At 37.6% G+C, this 21831-nt stretch overlaps 1 protein-coding gene across 4 annotated transcripts in view; it reads left to right on the top strand.

Annotated features, from left to right (window-relative positions):
- The window catches only part of VPS41 (VPS41 subunit of HOPS complex), a 123516-nt gene extending 101981 nt beyond the window's left edge, over nucleotides 1-21535 (top strand). For 3 of the 4 annotated variants that reach the window (XM_075493560.1, XM_075493557.1, XM_075493561.1), the window contains 7 exons: nucleotides 2770-2824; nucleotides 3898-4038; nucleotides 5563-5699; nucleotides 15411-15510; nucleotides 16324-16368; nucleotides 17856-17935; nucleotides 20074-21535. In XM_075493560.1, coding sequence (XP_075349675.1) covers nucleotides 2770-2824; nucleotides 3898-4038; nucleotides 5563-5699; nucleotides 15411-15510; nucleotides 16324-16368; nucleotides 17856-17935; nucleotides 20074-20154 — 639 coding nt within the window. In that variant the 3' untranslated portion in view covers nucleotides 20155-21535. The remainder of the gene's footprint in view (nucleotides 1-2769; nucleotides 2825-3897; nucleotides 4039-5562; nucleotides 5700-15410; nucleotides 15511-16323; nucleotides 16369-17855; nucleotides 17936-20073) is intronic. The other variant, XM_075493559.1, reaches the window with a different exon arrangement.
- The last annotated feature ends 296 nt before the right edge of the window (nucleotides 21536-21831 follow it).

Raw genomic sequence — 21831 nt, 5'->3', positions numbered from 1 at the left:
AATCGGGGGGGGGGGGGCGGATTTTTAGTGCAGAAGTTCTGAATTCACACTTGATGTGTATCTAACAGCATATCTACATGTCAGTGCCTGGCCTGACTGGAGAGCAGGTTGTGGTTGCAAGAAATCAACAATTGTTTTACCAAATCTAGGAGTAGTCAGTGTTAGGTCTTGAAAAATGAGTAGCTGTAACTGGAGATTTTCTAGCTTTGTATTCTAAGGTCCTAAGTTGTTTTCAAATAATATACACAATCTAACAGTCACTGAACTAGCAGAGCTAAAAGTATTTTGTCTTTGTACTTCTGCTAGTAGACTTGGGGTTTTACAGAGTACCACATTTCCACCTTCTTTAACCTTTTTACATTTTCCTTCCTTGCTCTTTCTTGTAAAATTTAAAAATAAATAAATAAATAAAATTTTAAAATAAATAAATAAACCAAGGCAGTCTTGGTTTTTTCCCCCTGTTTGAATTAAAGTGAATCAAATGGAAATCTAAGTTTTCCTCTTTAGCTGGGTCAGTACTGTATTATTTTTATTTGTTGCTGTTAATGGCCGAGCAGAGCAGACTGTGTGAAAGGATGCCTCTCTGTATGCAGCTATAATGGTGACACCAGTGGAGTCGTTTTAAATGTAATACTGAATATTGCATTTTACGTGGTTGACATTCTAAAAAGAGCTAGTACTGTTCCTGGCACCTCTCTTGTTTTGCATGCTTTTGTCAACTTTACTCTGCAACACCAGGAAACACTGTAAAATACTTTGTCAGGATTGCAGGCTTCGTCTTCGTTGAAATTGTCGCATGAAACTAAGTTGTCTCAGTGATCTTTTTAGATAATGAGCCTGAGAGGTTTCCAGCCAGAGACTTTTGTCTACAATGTTGGCGTATTTGTTTTTAACTCTCTGATTCTCTCTTAGTTTTTGTCTTATGTATTATTTGTGTGATCATGGTTTTATGTATAAAACCTTATCTGCACTGCTTTTCTTTTGGTGCAAATTAGTTTTAGTCATTGCACATCTAGCCACCTATCTTCAGTGATGGGTGGTGCAGAAAAGTGCTGTGTGTAAATGATGCAAGCACATTGCTGGCACTGCTTTGCTGAAGTTATGGGCTGTGAGCAAGAATATATCAGAGACCCGTGAAACTTTGGAAGGTGTGGTGCAATAATCACCAAAGTGAGAGAAAAGGATATTAGAACAAGTGTCATTCTAACCTTACATTAAAATGTCAGTATGTTTCAGTAAGAAGCTGAGGAAGAGAGGAAAGATACCAACACTGTATAAAACTCAGTTAAATTTACTGTCACTGCTAATTCTGTAATTGTACTTGTTACGATATGTATCATCTAGTAACACTTTTTGCCACATACAAATCTTTGTTCTAAGGAATTAAAAAGGAGACCAAGAATTTCCCAGTTACCAATATTTTCAGTTCCTGTTAAGCAGATTCCAGTGCAGTGTATAAATTGCAAAAACCCCTGATATTTGAACAAATTCATGCTTATTATTGCTTTAAAGAAATTATAAAACTGACAGGAAGAAATAATTCTTCTTCTTTAAAAGCAAGCCACTTTTATTCAATTGCAGTTTAGCAAATGTTTTATAAAATGAACTGAAAGAGAAGTATGAATGTTCCCTGGTTTCCTCTAGAGGGAGCATGACAGTCAATAAATGTGCAGCATCCAGAAATACTGAATACCTGGTACTTTGTAGTTTAACTTCTCAGTGGAGAGAAAAAAGGCTGTCAGCTGTGTTTATAACTTATTAGTATTATTCATACCTTCATTCCCCTGAAGTATCTGGTTGGTAATTCACTTACCTCTACCCTGAAATTCATTGCCTATATCTCTAATCTTCATAGTAACCCATTGGAAATAATTTGAGAATGGAAGGAAAAGTTAATTCCTACCTACATCTTTAACTGTAGCTGTATCTTATGCATTTATAGTTTTGATTTCCAAATATGAAAGTCTTTATTGATGAACATTTGTCTTCACAGGAATGCCATGAATCTTGAGTTTGCTTTCTGCTTCCAAATTGGAAACAGACATGGCATCGTTTATGGCATACCAGCCCTGACAGTTTTCTGTTACTAAAAACTTGTTGGTAATCAGTTTGGTAATTTTGGTAATTGTGCTCAGTGTGTGTCAACTACAAACAGATTCAGTAACTGCTCATGGTATTTAGCTCTCAGGTCTTTAAACCAAATTTACAAGAAGTGCTTCCTCCTTATTCTTTCATACTTAGGTTAGATTATTGTTGTATTGTCTTCTTGGAGGTCACTGGTACAAAATTTGGAGGGCACTCTACCTCCCAAAACCATTCTGGTTACCCAGAGGAGATCTACAGGCTTGTATTATGAATGAATGTCAAGTAGACCTCCATCACTAGAGACTTCATAAGTCCACCCACAGGAAGCAAGTCTTGACAGCAATCTTAATGCTTTTGGATTAACCAACTTTTGGAAGCAGAAGAAAGAAGTTGCCAGTAGATTTAAAGGTAGAGATTGGCATAATCCAGACTGAAATACCTGTCCTGTCCCCAGATTTATTTAATCCTGTAGAAAAATTTAAAAAATGCCATGGAGTTTCTCCTCTTAATTAATGCCAGAGGACCTGACAGTGCATATTAAGGACGCTGTATTCCTGTCAAAATGAGTATTGCAACTTCATGGAAAAGTATTTTTAAGCCTCTTGCAGCATTTGTGATCAATAAAATACCATGTTACATGGTTCCCTGTATTCTCTTTCCTGCCTCCTTTTCCTTAAATTCAAGGCTCTTGAGATCTGCCAACAGAGGAACTTTGTAGAAGAGACAGTCTATCTTCTGAGTAAGTAACATTCAGTGTGATAAATTACAACATGCTTTTAATCTTGTCAAAGTTTATGCTGCGAAAATGTATGATGTATTGTCTAATATCGTTTAACACGCTTTCCCAGAGACAAAGTTGGTATATAGTCAGTAGGACCAAATAACATGATTTAGAAAATAAAACAAAGCACTGCAGTATTCATATGATGTCTTAACTCCATATATTGTGTTATTGCGTTTCTGATTTGGTGTTTTTCTGGGGCTTTGGAGGTGTTGGGGGACTGTGGGGAACAGGTTGGGGCAGGGTGGTATTTTTGAGACAAAGAGAAGAGTGATAGTGTAAGTTTGAAGAGATGGGAGAAATAAAACAAATGTTTTATTCTGAATACACCTCAGAAGCTGAGGTGGAAGATTTGCTTACGTTGCCCCCCTTTTTTTTTTTCTTTTTTTTAGTAAAATTAATTGTAAATTAACTCCCCCAGCAGGCCAAGGAATTTACCTCTGAATGGGAGGCGTTGTAAGACTAATATTTTTATGTATGTTTATGTATTAACAAAATGGACAAAATGGAAAGCATTTTATAAGTCATTCTTTGTTTTAGTAAGAAAAATGTTTTGTGGACCATTTGAGAGCAGTAGGATTTACTCATAGGTTTACTTAAAGAATAGTTCAGTGTTTCTACTATTTCTTCCTCTTCCTCTAATTTTCCATGGGTGTAAACTGCACTATACTTACTGCAAATTAGGAGTGTCTATGAAGGCTCTTAAAGGCGGTATTTCATGTCATAGTTTACATGCATACACATACACAGCCCCCCTTACATTAGATGTAGCTGCAGTTCAGAACCCCTAATATGACCCAACACATCCTTAAGAAAGGCTCCAGGTCCCAGTCCAGCAAAGCGCTCCAAGCGCTTGTTCAGGTTATACTGATTGCTCTGGGATCTGCATTCCTACATCAGATTAGATTAGATTTGGTCTTGGTTGAACTACTCTGAGGCAACTTCACACTTATAAAATTAATATTGAAAGAGCTTCTTAAAGCACTGAGCATTTAGGATTTATAATGTCTTTACTTATTTTTTCCTTTTAGGCAGAATGGGTAATAGCCGCAGTGCCTTGAAAATGATAATGGAAGAATTGAAAGATGTAGATAAAGCTATTGAATTTGCCAAGGAACAAGATGACGGAGAACTTTGGGAAGACCTCATTTTATATTCTATCGACAAACCACGTAAGCGGGATAGTTTCTCAGAAGCCTTGCATGTGTATTTTTTTGTGGAATGCTACTGCAGTTAAAGGATTGAATTATCCACATGCATGTCAGAGAAAGTGTTTATGGATGGCCAGGGAGGTGTTCTGGTTTGTGGAGCACAACGTAGCTGTCCTATTGTGCATAAAGACTTCTAGTAAGGCAGCATGTGGGCACGCTACAGAATGAGTACTTCGGGATTTAGCATTTGACTAAACTCTGCATAGTTATGTCCTTAATGACAAATTAAGGGGAGAATGGTGCTTTTAATTTGGCAGAATGAGGCTTTATTTTTTAGACAGCCTCAAAACACAGTCTGCAGACTTGATGAGGATGTTGTGTAGTGTGTTTATTGCAGCTGCTTCCCTTTGAAATTCTGAAAATGAAGAACCTACACCTTTCTGCCCCTCAGCAGAATAATTAAATTGTTTTGTTTCTGTGGCACAAAGGTAAGATCTGTAATAATGAGTGCATTTTGCCTTTCATCCATTATATGAATAGCTACTCAAGTTTAATGTTTAGATGGAATCAGAAACTGTCAGAATCTCATAAGCAACATCAGTTTTGTTCTGGAGGCAGATTCAGAGGAGTTCATGTGACTGAGAAAATAGAGAATTATTTTAACTATCTACTCCATTAGTTTTGCAACCTCTTCTGGGGCTTTAAATCAAGGCTTTAAAGTCTCTCTTGGGATCTCTTTTCCAAAGGATTGAATGTCTTGTAGAATTAGTGTCAGAATACATATCTTTTCATCTCTTGGCCGCTAATTCTGACAGGAAGAAGCAACCAAAATCTGTTACTCCTTTAAAAGAACGGCATTTTCAAGTTACCCATACTTAAATGCAGTTCATCACTAAAAGTGATGCTACAGTCAGTGACATCTTCAGAGCAAAAGGGATTCAAAGCATATAGAATTCTCTCAGTTCCATCTGCCCATTTGCAGAGCAACTTCAGTGATACTCCTCAGTTTTGGGGGTTGAATAAAAAACACAGCCTTGGGGTTCATCCTTCCAGTGTTTCATTTAGCCAAGTGCAATTCAAAAAGAAAAACACTTCTTTTGTGTCACTCTCACCAATGTTTAGAAACACGTTCGAGTTAGGTTAAGTGCTTGAAATTTTGTTTTTAAACCCTGGAACTGGGAATGGAATAGTCACATAATGTAGATAATTTTCTAGCTCTGTTTTCTTGAGTGCCCTTTTTATTGAATTGAAATGCATTATTTACTTGTGGCTTTGTGCTGGATACTCTGTTATCCCTTTTCTGCATACCCTAGAAGTTCTGTGAATTGCCAAACTATATCTTCCTCTCTTTCCCAAAGGCTTGTATTTGAGTAAATACAGCTGCAAGAAACACATGAAGGCTATATAAAAGAGGCTTAGTGTTATCGCTTAGTAGAGAACTGTCACAGAATCAGCCAAAGCCTGTAGTTTGTCACCAAAGCATCCTTTAATCAGGTTATTTTGCTGGATTTTTTTCTTAATTTCTTTGCCTCTTTGTTTCCACAGCTTTTATTACTGGTTTGCTGAACAATATTGGAACCCATGTGGATCCCATTCTTTTGATCCACCGCATTAAGGAAGGCATGGAGATTCCTAATTTGAGAGACTCACTAGTGAAAATTCTTCAGGACTACAACTTGCAGGTAAGTGTTGCGTTCTTCCTGTGATACTCATTTTCAGAGAGACAGCAAAACCGCTTTGTACTGAACAGCACGAGAAATGGCTACCGTGAAGGTTTGTTCATTTTGTTCAGACATCTGTCATTGATACTGTGGGTTGGTACAAAACTATGACAAAAAGGGTAGAAATTTGTCAAGATGAATAGTCTCTTGATGGCTTCTAGCACTTCTAAATCTCTCCCATGCTGTCATAAGCCTGGTGGGTAAGTAGAACTGGAAGGATCTTGCATGATTCAGACTATTTTATACTGCCTGATTGTCCAATATTGGAAAGTCTCATAACCAGGACTTTTCATTCTGTTTCATATATGAGGAGGCAAAACACAACATGCACTTACTAAAACATTCACCAGGTATTAGAGCCATATGTTAAGTGTCATAGTAAGTGAAGGAAGATGAACTTTTAAAATCAAATACATATCTGTTGTTCAGAATGTGTTGACGTCTATGCATTTAAAAAAAAAAGGACTGCTCATTGGATTATGGGAGTTCTCATCCCAGCGTGATTATACAGATATGTGCAGTTCCCTACATGACTGGTTGCTGATGCATGTTTGTAAGAACTTACAAGAAGCGTACCCTTCAATATTCCTGAAGGTAACAACAGAGAGAGTTGCATTGCATACTTTAAATCCCCCTGCTACCAAAGGAGACCCAAACTTGAGTTCTCTGTGACGCTGCTCTGCACCTTTCTACTGAGAGATGTAAGGATATAGAGCAGTTTGAATGCCTCCGGTGTTACTATGCAGAATCCAAGAAGACATAGCCCAGTAAGCAGCTGAAACTCCAATTTTCTGAACCTTATAAATATTTGTTTCCCATCTGCTATTAGTCTTTGGACATCTCTAGCAAATAGATGGACTCAACAGTTTTCAGTAAGGTCACGGTTGTTCTCTTACCAGGCCAGATAAAGCCTATATCTGCTAGAGTGAGCCTTCAATGATATCAGAAGGCCTTTTAAAAAGGCTGGGTTTAAGCCTTTCCATGGTGTTTCCATTATTTTATTATCATATGGGCTTTAGATTATGACTTTCAGTATTTCAAAGAATCATTTTGCATGTCTTGTCTCCTGACACTTGTTATGTGCAAGGAGCTACCCCAGATAAACAGATACATGTTTGCATATAATGCATGTTGTAACATTACTTCCAGTTTTTAATTGACTTCATGAGGTACTAATATCCTTCCAAAATGATACTAGCTAAATAGCATGCTGCATTTAAACAGTTGCATGTTAATCTTGCTGCTGTCAGTACCCTGCTGCTTGCACTGCTGATCCTCCTGTTCCTGCATTCTGTTGAAATCAAAATGTAATTTTTGGTGTGTCTGCAGACAGACTGAGAAAGTGCTGTGTGCATAGCTGCAGCTTTACATGTATGCAAAGTGTATTGCATGGCTTCAGACAAAGCTGATGACATCATTTGGTCACGTTTTGGGGAGAGAAGAATCGTTTTGTCTTCAAATACCTTTTAACAAAATTACTTTGGGATTAAAAGGATGTATTTAACCTTCAGAGTGATATCTAAAATTATTTGCTGTTAGCATTGAAATGCTTCATGGATTTCAAATTAATTCATTTTGAAGTAGATTTGGATAGCTCTAGGGCTAAAATTTAGATCTCATAGGAATACTAGAAATTAGGGAAGCTTAATGTAATTTGCGCTTGGCTTGCTTGTACGATATCAAAACAGTATAGTCAAAAAAAAAAAAGGGGAGACTATTTTTCTTTAGAGAAATGTAAGCTGTAGCTTAAAATAAGGCTGTTCCTGAAGTGTTACAGGCAATGTAAAGAGCACTGTTTATGAACAGATGATGTGTCTACACTGAAATTTAGAGACGTGATCGCAGCTCTTGCACACTCACCTAAGTAGCCTTAGATTGGAAAGCTCAATTTTTTACGGCAGGACTGTTTCTGCATTCAGCATGTGCTTCAGGACATCACTGGGACTTCAAGTAAATGTCTAAGCAGCCTCTTGTTGCTGAGGGCAATTCTGCCCTAGCTTCCTCATTACTGCTGCCTCATTAGCTGTTTTAAAGCTAGCTTTGGTGTGTTTGTATGATGCCTGGTTACACCTTCACATCATGTTGTGTAGGTTCATGGTGAGAAGTCCATGTCCTCTATTCTGGCCTGGCACAACTCTTTGGATTTTGGTAAAAACTTCCTTATTTGTATCACCTAACATATGAGACATTTTGAACTCGTACAGAAATCCAAATTTCATTGGATAGGACTTCCTGTAATTTCATTTCTTTGGATCTCGAGCTCTGTATGCGCTTAAGTTTTATTGTTCCCATTTTCAAAGGCAAAAAAGAAAATCTTGTGCCAAGATCCACAAAGGAGGTGCGCAGGTGAAGTTAGAACCCATTGCTTGGCTTGCAACTCACTGCCTAAAACAAAAACTGTGCTGATCTTTTGATAACATGGGCTCCCCAAAAGGTATTACAGCTGTGCTGTTATATTATTTAATTGTGGTCTCCTTTTGCAAGCCCTGATAAGATTGTTTTATGCTTATGTAAGTAAGCAGATGCAAATTTCCTATTATGCTTCTAAATTTCCTTAGGAGTAAACTTCACATTAGATGCGATTTGAAATATGGGTAGGAGCTAAAAGCATTGCCTTTGACAGATTTTGTCTTTTTGAAAACAATTCTTTGCATCCCAGCAAAACCAAGTGAATCAAATTGAGTGGCTGCCAAAGCATGCCATATGTGGCTTACAGTGTGCATTAGAGAATCCAACAAGGAAGTCTACTAATGCAACAAAATTTGTTGTAATTTTTTTTTAATCTGGGATCTTCCCTGAATAATTTAAGTTTTTATTAATGTTGGCATATTGCAGACTGATTGCTTCACTTTAACAAATTAGCACCCATTAGCTGAACTACTGCAACTGTTGTATGTGCTACTCTAAGCTCACCTCAGCTCTAAAGTAATGTGGTTAACTTCCATCTTTGAAAAGGAGTTAATATCTGTTTGCTACCAACCAACCAATCATGGCACTAAGATAGGATTAGGTATTCTATTGGGTAAAAATAAAATGGGAAGGCCATCCTTTGATATAATACACACATATCATTCCCTTAGTCTATGGACCACCCCTACAAAATATTTGTAAAATGTCCATAAATGTCCACAAAATGTCCACTGAGTTCATTTAGTCCATGACTTTGGGCTTCATCTCTTGGGGTTATTACTCAGGACAGGAGAGGTGGTGTGTTTCTTGGAGTTATTGGGCACCAAAGCCAGCTCAGGTCAGGTCACTGCTGCACTTGCATTGCTTCTTGTAAGGCTTCTCCTCCATTTGTTCAGGTGGTTCCGGCTGTAGTAATTCCTATAACATGCAACTCAAATCATGGGTTACAACAATTTAAAGGTATATCCATTACAATCTCCACCCCTGGTCCCTTTGGGCCAGGTTATAGGGTTTAACATTGCAATAAACTCCTCCCCTTGCTCCTAGCCTGGCTAGCAACAAGGGGTTCCTGCTATAGTAATTCCCACAACATGCAACTCAAATCACGGGATACAACAATTTAAAGGTATTTCCGTTACAGTCTCCACCCCTGGTCCCTTTGGACCAGACCATCAGGTTTAACATTGCAATGAAGTCCTCCCCTTGCCCCTGCTCCAGCTTGGACTTATCCACAGAATGTAGTACCTTCAGAAGTAAACTTGCTCCAACATGGCCTCATGCAGAGCCACTGATGCTTCAAGGTGTACCTGCTGCAGCATGGACTTTATCCACAGCCGCAGATGCTTTGAGGTGTACTTGCTGCAGCATGGACTTCATACACAGCCACAGATGCTTCAAGGTACACCTTATCCAGCATGGACTTATCCTTGGGCCACAATCTCTTCAGAGGTATACCTGCTGTGGCACAGACCTAACCCTGGCCACAGACATTTCAGGATATACCTGCTCTGGCATGGGCTAATCCATGGGCACAGACACTTCGGGGTGTCCTGCTCCCACATGGATTCATCCACAGGTCACAGTCCCTTCGACTCGAGTTCACACCGGAGTTCCAGCCTGTCCAGTACAGCAGCACAGAAACAGCAGCAATGCTCTGGCCATCTGCCAGCCCAGGCGCATGGCCACTGCTGTTATCAAAATGTTCCCAGGCACAGCAGCGTAAGGTGATAAGCAGTACAGCAGCACGGCAAGCAGCAAAAGCAAAAAAGCAGCCACTAACAAGCCCTAGACTGTAATATACAGTAAGGCAAGCAAGCCCCATGGCAAGCACAGAAGCCTCCTGATTAATAGCTCAACAGCAATAACAGCTATAAATTCGATCTAGCACATTCCAATCAAATCTGTCATTATCTCGAACCCTTCGAGCCCCACGTTGGGCTCCAAAAAGGGCTGTCGTGGTTTAGCCCCAGCCGGCAACTAAGCACCACGCAGCCGCTCGCTCACTCCCCTCGGTGGGATGGGGGAGAGAATCAGAAGAGTAAAAGTGAGAGAACTCGTGGGTTGAGATAAAGACAGTTTAATAGGGAAAGCAGAAGCCGCGCACGCAAGCAAAGCAAAGCAAGGAATTCATTCACTCCTTCCCATGGGCAGGCAGGTGTTCAGCCATCTCCAGGAAAGCAGGGCTCCATCACGCATAATGGTTACTTGGGAAGACAAACGCCATCACTCCGAATGTCCCCCCTTCCTTCTTCTTCCCCCAGCTTTGTATACTGAGCATGACGTCATGTGGTATGGAATGTCCCTTTCTTTGGTCAGTTTGGATCACCTATCCTGGCTGTGTCCCCTCCCAGCTTCTTCTGCACCTGGCAGAGCATGGGAAGCTGAAAAGTCCTTGACTGGTGCAGCAACAACTAAAACATCTCTGTATTATCAACACTTTTCAGCACAAATCCAAAACATAGCCCCATACCAGCCACTATAAAGAAAATTAACTCTATCCCAGCTGAAACCAGGACAGTAGATCACATGAGACTCTGTTCTTAGGCTACAATGTAAATTAAGTACTTCTAATTTACTTTTGCTCTGGCATTACAGCTCTGCTTTACAAGTAGGGTTCTATTAAACTGCCTTATTACTCAAGTATACCCATTTTTATTTCCAACTTCAGGAAATGCAATTCTTCCGTGAACTTAAAGCTGTGCACACACTTAAGTATTTTCCTAAGCAGGAAAAGATTTAAGTACTTGTTTAAGTGGTTTTCTGAATTGGGATTAAAACTCCCAAGTGATTATTTTTGTTTGTTTGTTCTTTCCCTCCCGAGGATCATTTATTATAATGTTTTCTCTTTGTCATCATCTGAATTAGTATATTAAAACCATAGTAGAAAATTGAGTGACACTGATTTATTGTAGTGATGAAATTTTATTTACTGCTGAAATAATACTGATTTTGGTGTTTATATACAGTAATATTCATAGACAACAAAGTTATGAAGACATAGACAACAAAGTTATAGCTGTCTGAATTTTAACAAGAGTATTTATCAAGTAAAGTGTAGTCTAAAACTTTTTTATTATATTTTATATCTAACTCCTGAAATCTAGTTCTTTGGTGCCATAAATTTATGGGTAAAATAGACCACAGACTACTTCCTTTGAATTTATAAACTCCTGAAGATGTGTCGTCTTAAGGAGGAACCTGCTTATTTATTAGAATGACAGATTCCTAGCACATTTTTTATTTAATGGCAAATAAATCACCATTCTTCAGTCAACATTCTCAACATAACTAAATACCAGTCAAATCTATGGCAAACTAACCAAATTGAGTCAAGTCATGTTGATACCCTGACAAAAGTTTAATGATTTTCATCTTTATTGCTTGCATTTAAAGGTGTTTTCAAAGACAGAATCAAAACTCTACTTTATCTCCATACAATTGAAAGGTTGTTGTCAGTGTAACTTTAATTCGGTTTCCACACGTAGACATTGCTTCTCTGAAACTCATACAGAACATCTGTTCCCATTAGGAATTTACCAGTGCAATTATTTTTAAAACCTCCCTTAGCCAACACAATTAGGGCAGTAATGCTCTTATTTGAAAATTGTAGCAAAATCAGCATTTACTAGTATTGCTATGCAAAATAGAAATTCAAACTGTTATTTTTTTCAGTGAAACCAGTGCTGCTGATGATGTTTTTATACAACTTCTTTGGACTGAAACTCATCAGTCATACAACGGTTTGATCTTAACAAAGACCTTCGTTCTCTAATGTACCCTTGAACTATGTATTTGCTTTTTATATTCAGTTCCCTGGAAATTAAATTGAAAAAAATTATTAAATTATTCACACGTGTTTAAGTCTGTGGCATCTGATTACACAGTGGTGTTAACTTATGAATGAGGAATGCAGGAGCCTTTCTTAAAATAAATCATGTAATCATGCTCCAGGTTTCTGAAGCCCTGTGTCACACTTAAATATCTCAGAGAAGGCTGATAGAAAAATCCCCTATTTGTGCAGTTGTGAGTTTGTTATAAGCCTGTTACATTTTCCAAGTGTATAAAGTAGGTGTCTTTTCAGCTCTGGTCTATACATGTGTGAAATTTCAGAAATGCTTGTGTTGTTGGAAAAGATTTAAATACCCCCCCTCATTTCAGAAAGAAACACCTAATTTCTCGCCCTTTGTATGACAATTGTTAGAATAAGACTTCAAAAGATGTTGGTATTCTAAGATTTGTTTTCCCTATTTTTAAAATATAAAAGCAATTTCTTTAGAGGCGCTACATCTAGATTTTATGGATTAGCCCTTTTACTCAAATGTTGACTTACTAGTTTAAACTTTGATTGAACCTGCAGTAACTCTGATGGATAACAGAGGTTCATCCATTCATAGCATTCATGTCCATGCATTCACAACAGAGCTTAGAAACTAATAGACCCCGATGATAACCTGAAGAATGCTGCTTGAAACAGCATGTAGAAAAATTGTTGGGTTTTGCTCCTAAACATGAATAAGCTGCTGTTCAGACACCTTGGAGGCACTAGGGGGCAGGTGACAGCTTGCACAGAGGGACATCTGCCTTTCCATTGTAAAGACTAAAAATCATGTGCTTTGAATTGTGGTTGTGACACAGTTCGGAAGCATTTGGTTAATTGGCTTTGAGAAACTTGAACTTGTTTGTCCACGCTAATCTGAATCCAGGCCTGAATTTATCCGCAGTGCTTTGAGTATACCTTCAAATTAACTGCATACTGCAGTGTTTTCTCCTAAAGATAATGTTGGGCATTTGTAAATCAGGACTTTTTTAATTAACTGGAAGGTTTTATGGCTTCTAATTTTAATTATGCAGTAGCATCCTCTCTAATAGAGTCAGAAAATGAACTAGGATTCTTTTTTGCAATAAATGTTTTGGTTTCAGCAGTTTTCATTAATTTAGTAAAAAGTGTTATATCTGCCTAAAACTTCTTTCAGTAGGTGTACCATGCTTGTGCTTACAATCATGTGCTTTTAAAGGGTAAAAAAAAGTTCAGTTTCATCCTCTCTGAATCCTATTTCTTCTCCTTGGAAGGTGGTTTCATTACAGATTTATGTCTGATGTCAATTTTAACTAGTTTAGCCTAATCTTAGGGTGCACAGTTATATACTTCTTCCTCCTTTAAATGTAAAGAAGTTAATTCCAACATTCTTTCTTCCTCTGTCTTACCTCCAGATTCGCTCTTCTGCTTCTCTTTCTATAACTCTTAAATTATCCATCTCATCTTTGAGGTCTTCAAATCTGTTTCTGCAGAAGTGTTGAGATTTATTACCTTGAGATTTGGCATTTGACATTCTTCATTTTGACTTTTCCTTTTATATTACAACATCTGCCTACTGTATTCCATTTCTAGCAGAATAAGGTCTGACAAACAGTCATTGAATGTGGTATGGAAAAATCTTAGTGGAGTTTAAATAATGGGGGAAAGATAGTGCATGTGTCTTACAAGATATGTCGTAAGATGTTTCTGTTACTTCTATTTTTAAGGCATCAAACAGTATTGAGGTTTTCCAGTGACCTAAGGATGTCTACTGTTTCCATCTTGATTGTTCTTTTTTGAAATGAAGTTTTCCTATTGGCACAGTGTATTTTAAGTAGAAAATAGTAAATCATGCTCCCTTCTTCCCATTGTATGTCTCTTCCACCCCTCTCATTTAACATGCTTGCTTTGCTCCTTTTACTTAAACATGGGATTTTTCATCTGCTTATGCTGAGTGCACCTAGCAAAGACTCCAGTATATAGCCAAGACCTCATCCCCTCTAAGTTATTTATCTATCTTTGGGATATAATTTGCTGACTGAGAATATTTTGAATCAGGCAAACACTCATTCTGAAATGTAGTCTTATTCAATTGTCCTTGCAAAAAGTTTCTAGTATTTTTTTCAAACCTAGTGACATTTTTCTATATTTAAAACAGAATTTACCATTCTCTGTTGCCCTTGGATAAAGTTGGAAGGGGAGAGACATACTCAAATAGTTCCTGAGATTATCACAGATAAAATGATTAATTTGCTAAGTGTTTGTCTTTTAGAGCTCCATTCAGTTCCTGGTGTTCTGAAATTTATAGCTCAATGTGTCTAATACTGGGGAATGTCATTCACCCACTGACATGTCCCATTTGAAATGCTTAAAGTCTTACTTAATTTTAATTTTTTTAATGTATTCTAGATTTGCAGTCTTAACTGCATATCATTCTTTGCAGTGCATCCTTATTACTTCACAATGTGTACATGAGAAGACAGGGCTTTGGACAGTGTTCACCTGGCTGTAAAATCTATTATTATACTTCTTTTTAGGTATTTGCGTTAGCTGTATCTTGGACTATTTTAGAACGCTCAATGTCTCCTGTAATCCAAATAATCAGGAGAAAGGAATGGAAATTGCCTTTTTATACCACTTTTTTGGTAGGGTTGTTCAGCTTAAAATTGACTGTGAGCCTCTTTTGAAAGCACTTTTCAGAGGAATTGTTGTCTTGGAAAACAAATTTCCAAACATCAACTTGGGAGGAGGAAGAAAAACTTCCAAAGACTTATTTGGGTTTATCATATTTTCATGCTTGCTTCATTAAGTATTGTGAAATAAAGCTCTGTGTAATTTTGAAGCCCTTGATTCCTTTTTGTGTTTCACAACATTGTCAGGCAATGACATGTCAATCTAATGAAAAATATTAAATAAGTAGAAAGGGGGCTGAGACGTTTGCTAAGGAGGAACGAACTCTGGACCTTTGGTTAGTTGAATGGCCATTTAATACTGCTTGCTAAGTAACACCTCAGCAGGAAATATGTTTGAACAAAATAAATTTTGAATTGCTGTGTTTACGAAGGTTTTAGGATTATCAAATGCCTTTCCTTAAAAAGACAGGAAAGATATGGGTAGAGGACATTTTGAAATGGTTTGGAAACCAATTGTGAGGGGCACTGTAAAAATCCTTCTCTATTTTTTTTTTTTTAAGACAAGCTCATAGGGAGAAGATCATAATTTATGACAGTAGTATATTTGTAAAGGATTTGATTGTTTTGAGAGTTTTTTTTTATAATGTGGGTTTTTCATTTAGGTAGAGGTGGTGGTAACAAGAGGTTCCTCATTTCCCTCCTTTATAATAGCTTGAATGTCTTAAACATTTCTTGTGCCCTCTGTGGCAGCAGAAACCCAGTGGAGACTTGCTAAGATAGTTGATATGCCCATCTATTCAACAACCGCTGTATTTTGTGTTCTTTGCACAACAGATCTTGCTGCGGGAAGGTTGCAAGAAGATACTTGTTGCTGATTCTCTTTCTTTATTGAAGAAAATGCATCGAACTCAGATGAAGGGTGTTCTAGTAGACGGTGGGTACAGAGGAAATGTGGTGACGTTCAAGGTTTTGAAGTCTTTTACTTGGTTTATAGATCTGGAGCCACATGATGGTCCACTTTGGAAGCTGCCCAGAAGCCTGAATATTGTACCTTATTTGTAGAGTGTAGTAGGATGCTAGCTGCTTTCCCCTTTGCAAAGGAACTACTCGTATCTCAAAAACTACAAGACCCAGCACGCAGCTTTTTCTCTTGATCAATCTCTGCATAGCCAGTAATGTCTTGTGTCCTGCAGTTTGTCTATAAAGGTGAAAAATGCTGTTCAGTGCCAACACAGATAGTCAGATAATAATAATCTGCAACCAAAGCAAAAGCTACAAGATAGTTTTCAGAAATAGTTGAAAATATTTTGCAAGGTGCTGATGATGCATGTGAGCAACACTGTAATTCACACCAGCTGAGTGTTAATACCAAGAGGCAAAAGCTGACAGAAGGACACAGGATCAGAGCTTCTGCTACAAAATGCTGCAGAGAAATCGGGCACCCATCCTGTGCTCCTTTTTTTCAGTTTGCCTTGTGCCTCTGCAGTGCTGATCCTAGACAGCCTCACTCCTGCAATTCTGCCATCATCAGAATCAGATCATCTAAACATTTCTCATGCTGTTAATAGAAATGCTGCTTCAGTATTGCTCTTCAATTTTTAATAGACTCTGTTAGGCATCTTAAATAAATACTTTAAGACCAAGCTCCATTTCTGTAATAACACTATGTTCATGCCTGCTATAAAAAAAGTAAACATGGAGTTTGTTAACAAAGTTGTTACAAGTTTGTTTTGTTTTGTTTTTCCAGAGGAGAATATCTGCGAATCGTGCCTGTCTCCAATACTTCCTTCAGGTAGGATGCTTTTCTAGAAGAGAAAGAGGTTGTCCATTTTTTTTATTTTTAGAGGAACTACTATTTGCTTTTATTCATAGAAATGTGTAGTAGTCTCCCTTGGTAATCACTGTATAAATTTCAGTCTCCTGTGTAAAGCTTGCTTATGAATTCTGACGTGGGACTGGAGTCTAATTTGAAACTTTTTTCCTGCAGTAAAGCCAGATTTTCTTTCCTATTCATCTTTGACTTTCTTATTTTCTGTTTTGAATTACATGGAATGGAAGGCAACTTTTAATTCCATCAACATACATATTCTCAAAGATTATTAGAATGACAAAACTAACCTGTTGCCACCAAATCTTGTCCAACTCTGTTGAACGATTTAGACTGAACTTGTAGTTTATAAAGTTTTATGGAATATACTTTTTGTCTGAGTGGTGGAAAACTCTTGGCTTCAGTCACTGCTGTCATCTTTGAAACAACTTATAACAGACTGTAGTTTTAAAGCATCTTCTAAAGCTAGTCTTGAAATTAGAAATGCAGGATATTATTTTGAAGATGTACATTCTGCAAGGCTACTGAAGTTCAGAAATACCAATATACTTGTTGGGCATCTTAAGAAGAAATAGTTTTACCAGAAGAAAATGTCATGGAAACTATGTCAAGGAAATGTCATGGCATCTTCAAACAAGAATACATAAGACAAAGTATATGAGTGGTCCTTTTTTTTTTTGTTTGCCAAGTGTGCATAGCCCAGTAGAATCACTTACAGTTTTTTTAATCTGGTTTCTACCATTTTTCACTTAAATAAATAAACAAAAACAACTATACTATGATCACATGCACCAGCGTACAGTCCAGAGCAGTCACATGGTGATAGAAAACCTGGCAGAGCTGAATGTGCTAGTACCTTGAGGTATGTGTGTCAAGGGAATGTGAGCCAAGGAATAGAATGTGTATGATGCTGGTGAGCGAGATGGTTATTCTTGGAATATGTGGATGTTGTATGTAGGCTTCTAATTGGGCTAAATATTCATGTGGGAATCGAAAGCCACATCATGCACCTGGGCAGCTTCTTGCCAAATTTCAAGATCATGGTGTGCAGTGTAGGCGCTAGAACTGCTTTATGTTCTGGTTCTCCTTGCACTAGCGCAAGAATTTTTTTGCTAACTTTCCTTCAAAATGGCCGAATTATTTGGTTTACTCTTCTTCCTCCCCAAATTTAGCATGTAGCACATATTGACATGAAAAATTTCTGGTGAAAAGGTATACAGCATTTAAGCCACAGAATAAAATTGTCTTGTAATTCCATCACTGGGACACATTACCTGAAACCATCACTCTGCATGGTTTCTATAAATGAACCAGCATGATTTGGAAATTAATTTGATAGATGTTATTTGATGTTTCTATGTGTATAATAGGATGCAGGCATATACTGCTGTAGCCAGTGAATCATTTGTTTCATTGCCCTGTTGTAATGAATTTACTTTTCACTTTCCCAGATGCATCCAAGTCCTTCAATGTGGTAGTGTTCCACTGCAGACATATGTTTCACAAAGAGTGCCTCCCGGTATCCAACACGGTAAGGAACTAGCGTAATCTCTCTGACACCTTTGCCAAAGATAAACGGACAAATTATTTCCTTTTGTTTAAGTGTGGAGAAGGGCGTGGGTCTATCAGGAATTATAACATGATTACAGTAATTATTTGTGATGATATCCCGTAGTAGTATGTGACTAGGGAGAGGGTGTTTAGGACAACTGCAACTAAAGGACATCCAATTTAGAAAGAAATTGCTGCTGTTTCAGAAGTATTTTACCACTTTCTGCAATCTGAATGTGCAATGCAGCTTTGAGACATACAGGGAATACAACCTGTCTGATTTTTTTATTAATTCTTTTCCATTGCAGCTCTCACTTTAAGTATGTTTAATTAAAGACAAGAATAAAGATATTTTCTCATGTAAACCATATTAAATGATTCTGACCTGGAAGAAAAAAAACCCACTCATTTCAGAGTGAATATTTAAATATCTTTGTAATCATCTTTATGCTCAGAATATGTTCTTCTTCATCAGGGAATTTTTTTTTCCTTCCAATAAAAATAAACCAAAAAAGAAACTTCTAGATATAACCAGTTTTTAATTTAGGAATGAAAGCATCACAATGGTAACAAAATCACAAAGAAAATGGAATTTAAGCTTTTCTGATTCTGTATCTGTCTCTGAAAATGAACATCTAGTGAAAAAATAACTTTGGTGAATCACTTAATCTGCAAGTAACCAAGCAAAGTACTTGTAGCCATATGGTACAGCATGTATACTTAAATATGTTATGAAAATCTTAATGAATTAGATCATTTGCAAAAGAAAGCCCAACAATTAGTAAATATTTATTTGAACAATATTTACCACAAATTTTATTATTTGAGAAATAATCTAAACTTTATCTAGCATTCTCAATTTGCTGGGACAGTGGTGGGACAGGGTAGCTTGTCAGATGGGATTTTTAATTGTGACATGGATGTTACATGGTATATATTCTTTAGTACGTATGAATACACAGGTATGTGCATATATCTGAGCCAAATTCTTCACTTCTATAGTATTTCTTGGCCTTAGGTAATCAGTTGTGTTACTGGTGACATACTGAAAGGAAAGTAATGCATGCATAAAGCATCGCAGAGAGCTAAACACAGGAGTGTTTAAACACATAAACACATATTTGATATCAGATGGACAGTATTCGGGACGTATGCTCAGCTGTTGGAAATCTGTGGAGCAATGTCCAAAGACAGAGCTGTAACTAAGACATCCAGTGGTCAGTGGAGCTCACCAAGTGACTTACTCTCTTCTTTATCTATGAAGATAATCAGTGACATTTTTTACTCTGTTTTTCATTTTTGTTTGGGGGAAATTTGACCTCACTGTCCTGGAAGGTGGTGGTAATACGCTTGGAGCGAGTGGTAAGGTGTATCGCGCTCTGACTCCAGACTAGCCTGCTTTATTGTGTTCCACTATATCGCCTTCCTACACCTAGCCATGAATGTGTCTGTCCTGGTTTCAGCTGGGATAGAGTTAATTTTCTTCCTAGTAGCTGGTATAGTGCTGTGTTTTGGATTTAAGATGAGAATAATGTTGATAACACACTGATGTTTTAGTTGTTGCTGAGCAGTGCTTACACTAAGTCAAGGACTTTTCAGCTTCTCATACTGCCCTGCCAGCGAGGAGGCTGGAGGTGCACGAGAAGCTGGGAGGGGACACAGCCAGGACAGCTGACACCAACTGGCCAAACGGATATTCCATGCCATACAATGTCATGCTGAACAAAAAAACTGGGGGGAGTTGGCCGGGGGGGGGGGGGGGGGGCGCGTCCGCTGCTCGGGAACTGGCTGGGCATTAGTCAAGCATTGTGCATCACTTGTTTTGTATATTCTTTTATCATTATTATTCCCTTCCTTTTCTGTCCTATTAAATTGTCTTTATCTCAACCCACGAGTTTTACCTTTTTTCTGATTCTCTCTCCCATCCCCCTGGGAGTGGGGAGTGAGCAAACGGCTGTGTGGTGTTTAGCTGCCTGCCAGGTTAAACCACGACAGTGTCTATAGGGAACAGCCTGACTGTGAATAGTAATGTTGAGAAAGGCATTTTTAATTCATCTTCCCACATTCTAATGTGGCTACATTTCTCTAAGAGATTCTTGTTTTCTTTTTAATTTCTAGGTATCTCCTGTCCAGTTCTGCAACATATGTAGTGCCAAACACCGAGGGCCAGGAAGTGCAATCCTGGAGATGAAGAAATAGCAGTCCCCTAGCTCTCCATGCCAGTCTGTGACACCAACTCTGTTAGGACCATGCAGAGCCACTGTAGTTTCTGTTAGTCATCATTTCTGTATATAATTCTGACTGTGATTTAAAAGTGGTTTCTATAAGTTATCCAGCTTATTGAACATTTTCGGGAAAGAGAAAATATGAAAATCTTTCCCTAGTAAGTCTTTGTTATGCAATTCATATGTCACTGTTCCTTTGCTCATCTTGTTACTTAACTCTGGAACAGAAAAGAGAAATAAAATGGGAAGAAAAAAAAAGTTTGGAGATTTGTGCTTGCTATCAGTTAATGTGCTTTACAGTTTGGAGCCATATCAGGCTCATGGTTAGATATTGTAAAGAAAGATGAGTTGCTGTGAATTCAGCTCACCAAACTACTTTAGTCCTGATTTAGTCTATTAGTGAACTGTTTAACTTGCAGCCCATAGGAGTCATTCAGTGGAACTGCTTCAGGACTTGAAGCTGGCTGTGTGCTGACTTATACATTAAATTAACAAACTCGTTAACTGTTAATTCCACACATTGGCAATTTACCTTGGTTGTATGGTTACACATTCCTAGTTTGTCATAAACGGGTTGTTTTCTCAAGTGATCTTCACAATGCAGTAGTTTAAGGTGGGCTTAAACTTTTAGTTTAAGTGTTAAACTCATTGACAAACTTTATTTTTAAATGTTAGCAGTAGGTCTTTACACTTACTTTATAAGTGTGGTTGTAGTGTATGATTTCATTTAAGTATGGGGGGGAAACATCTCACTTTCAAAGATAAAATCTCTAGGAGTTTCTTTTGGCCTTAGCAATTTAGTAGCTAAGTTAAATAATTCTATTTGGATGTTAACAAAAAACCTATTTATTTTTAATTTCAACCGTGTTCTGTTTTGTTGATCCAAAGGAGGTGATCTTTCAGAATGTCTTCACAGTAATGTAATCTCTTTATAGTGTTCTCTGATTACATTAAATACAAGCATCTTTTCTGTAAGAAAAGTCATTTTTCAGAACTGCCAAGATGTTTTTCCTCTTTTCAATAACTGGAGTTTGAAAGTAAAAATACATTGTTTTACCGTCAAATTGTGAGGTTTAAACAAGTAGTTAACTTCATAAGTTCTGAAACAATGGTATAGTGATACTGCAGTGCATCTGTAAAACTGGAAAATGTAACACCTTTAAGTTCTTCTGTATCTCACTCCCATGTAGGTACACCTTAAAATCATTTATATTGCAGAAACCTGGATTTCTAGTTCATGTAAATTCATTATACTCTTTTGATATCCTCTGGGCAGTTGGCTCAGCTGGTCTAGCAATCTGAAGAGTGATTTTTGTTGTCCACTGTGTCGATCTGTATAATACTGGAATGAAATTTTAAGTGTATTAGGAATGCCATGGTTACAGAGACAAAATTATCATTAAAAGGATAGATCTGACAAAAACATAGTAGTCATATTCTATTGTGATAATAGAGACAGCTGAGGAAAAAATAAAAAATGGCACAGATTATTTATGGACATGGAGTAGATGAAATAACAGAAGGATAGGAGCCTTGTAGTGCAGAGCATAGTCCACATACGTCAAGCTTCACCTGTAAGAATTACTGCCTGGGTCTGTAGCAGTTCATTTTCAGTGGCTAGTACACATTCTCAGGCATACTGTTCATTTAT

The sequence above is a fragment of the Mycteria americana genome, chromosome 2 (genome assembly GCF_035582795.1).
Source record: "Mycteria americana isolate JAX WOST 10 ecotype Jacksonville Zoo and Gardens chromosome 2, USCA_MyAme_1.0, whole genome shotgun sequence".
In the NCBI taxonomy this organism is placed as follows: domain Eukaryota; kingdom Metazoa; phylum Chordata; class Aves; order Ciconiiformes; family Ciconiidae; genus Mycteria; species Mycteria americana.
The sequence above is the reverse complement of the archived record's forward strand: the minus strand, read 5'-3'. Positions and strand labels throughout refer to the sequence as shown.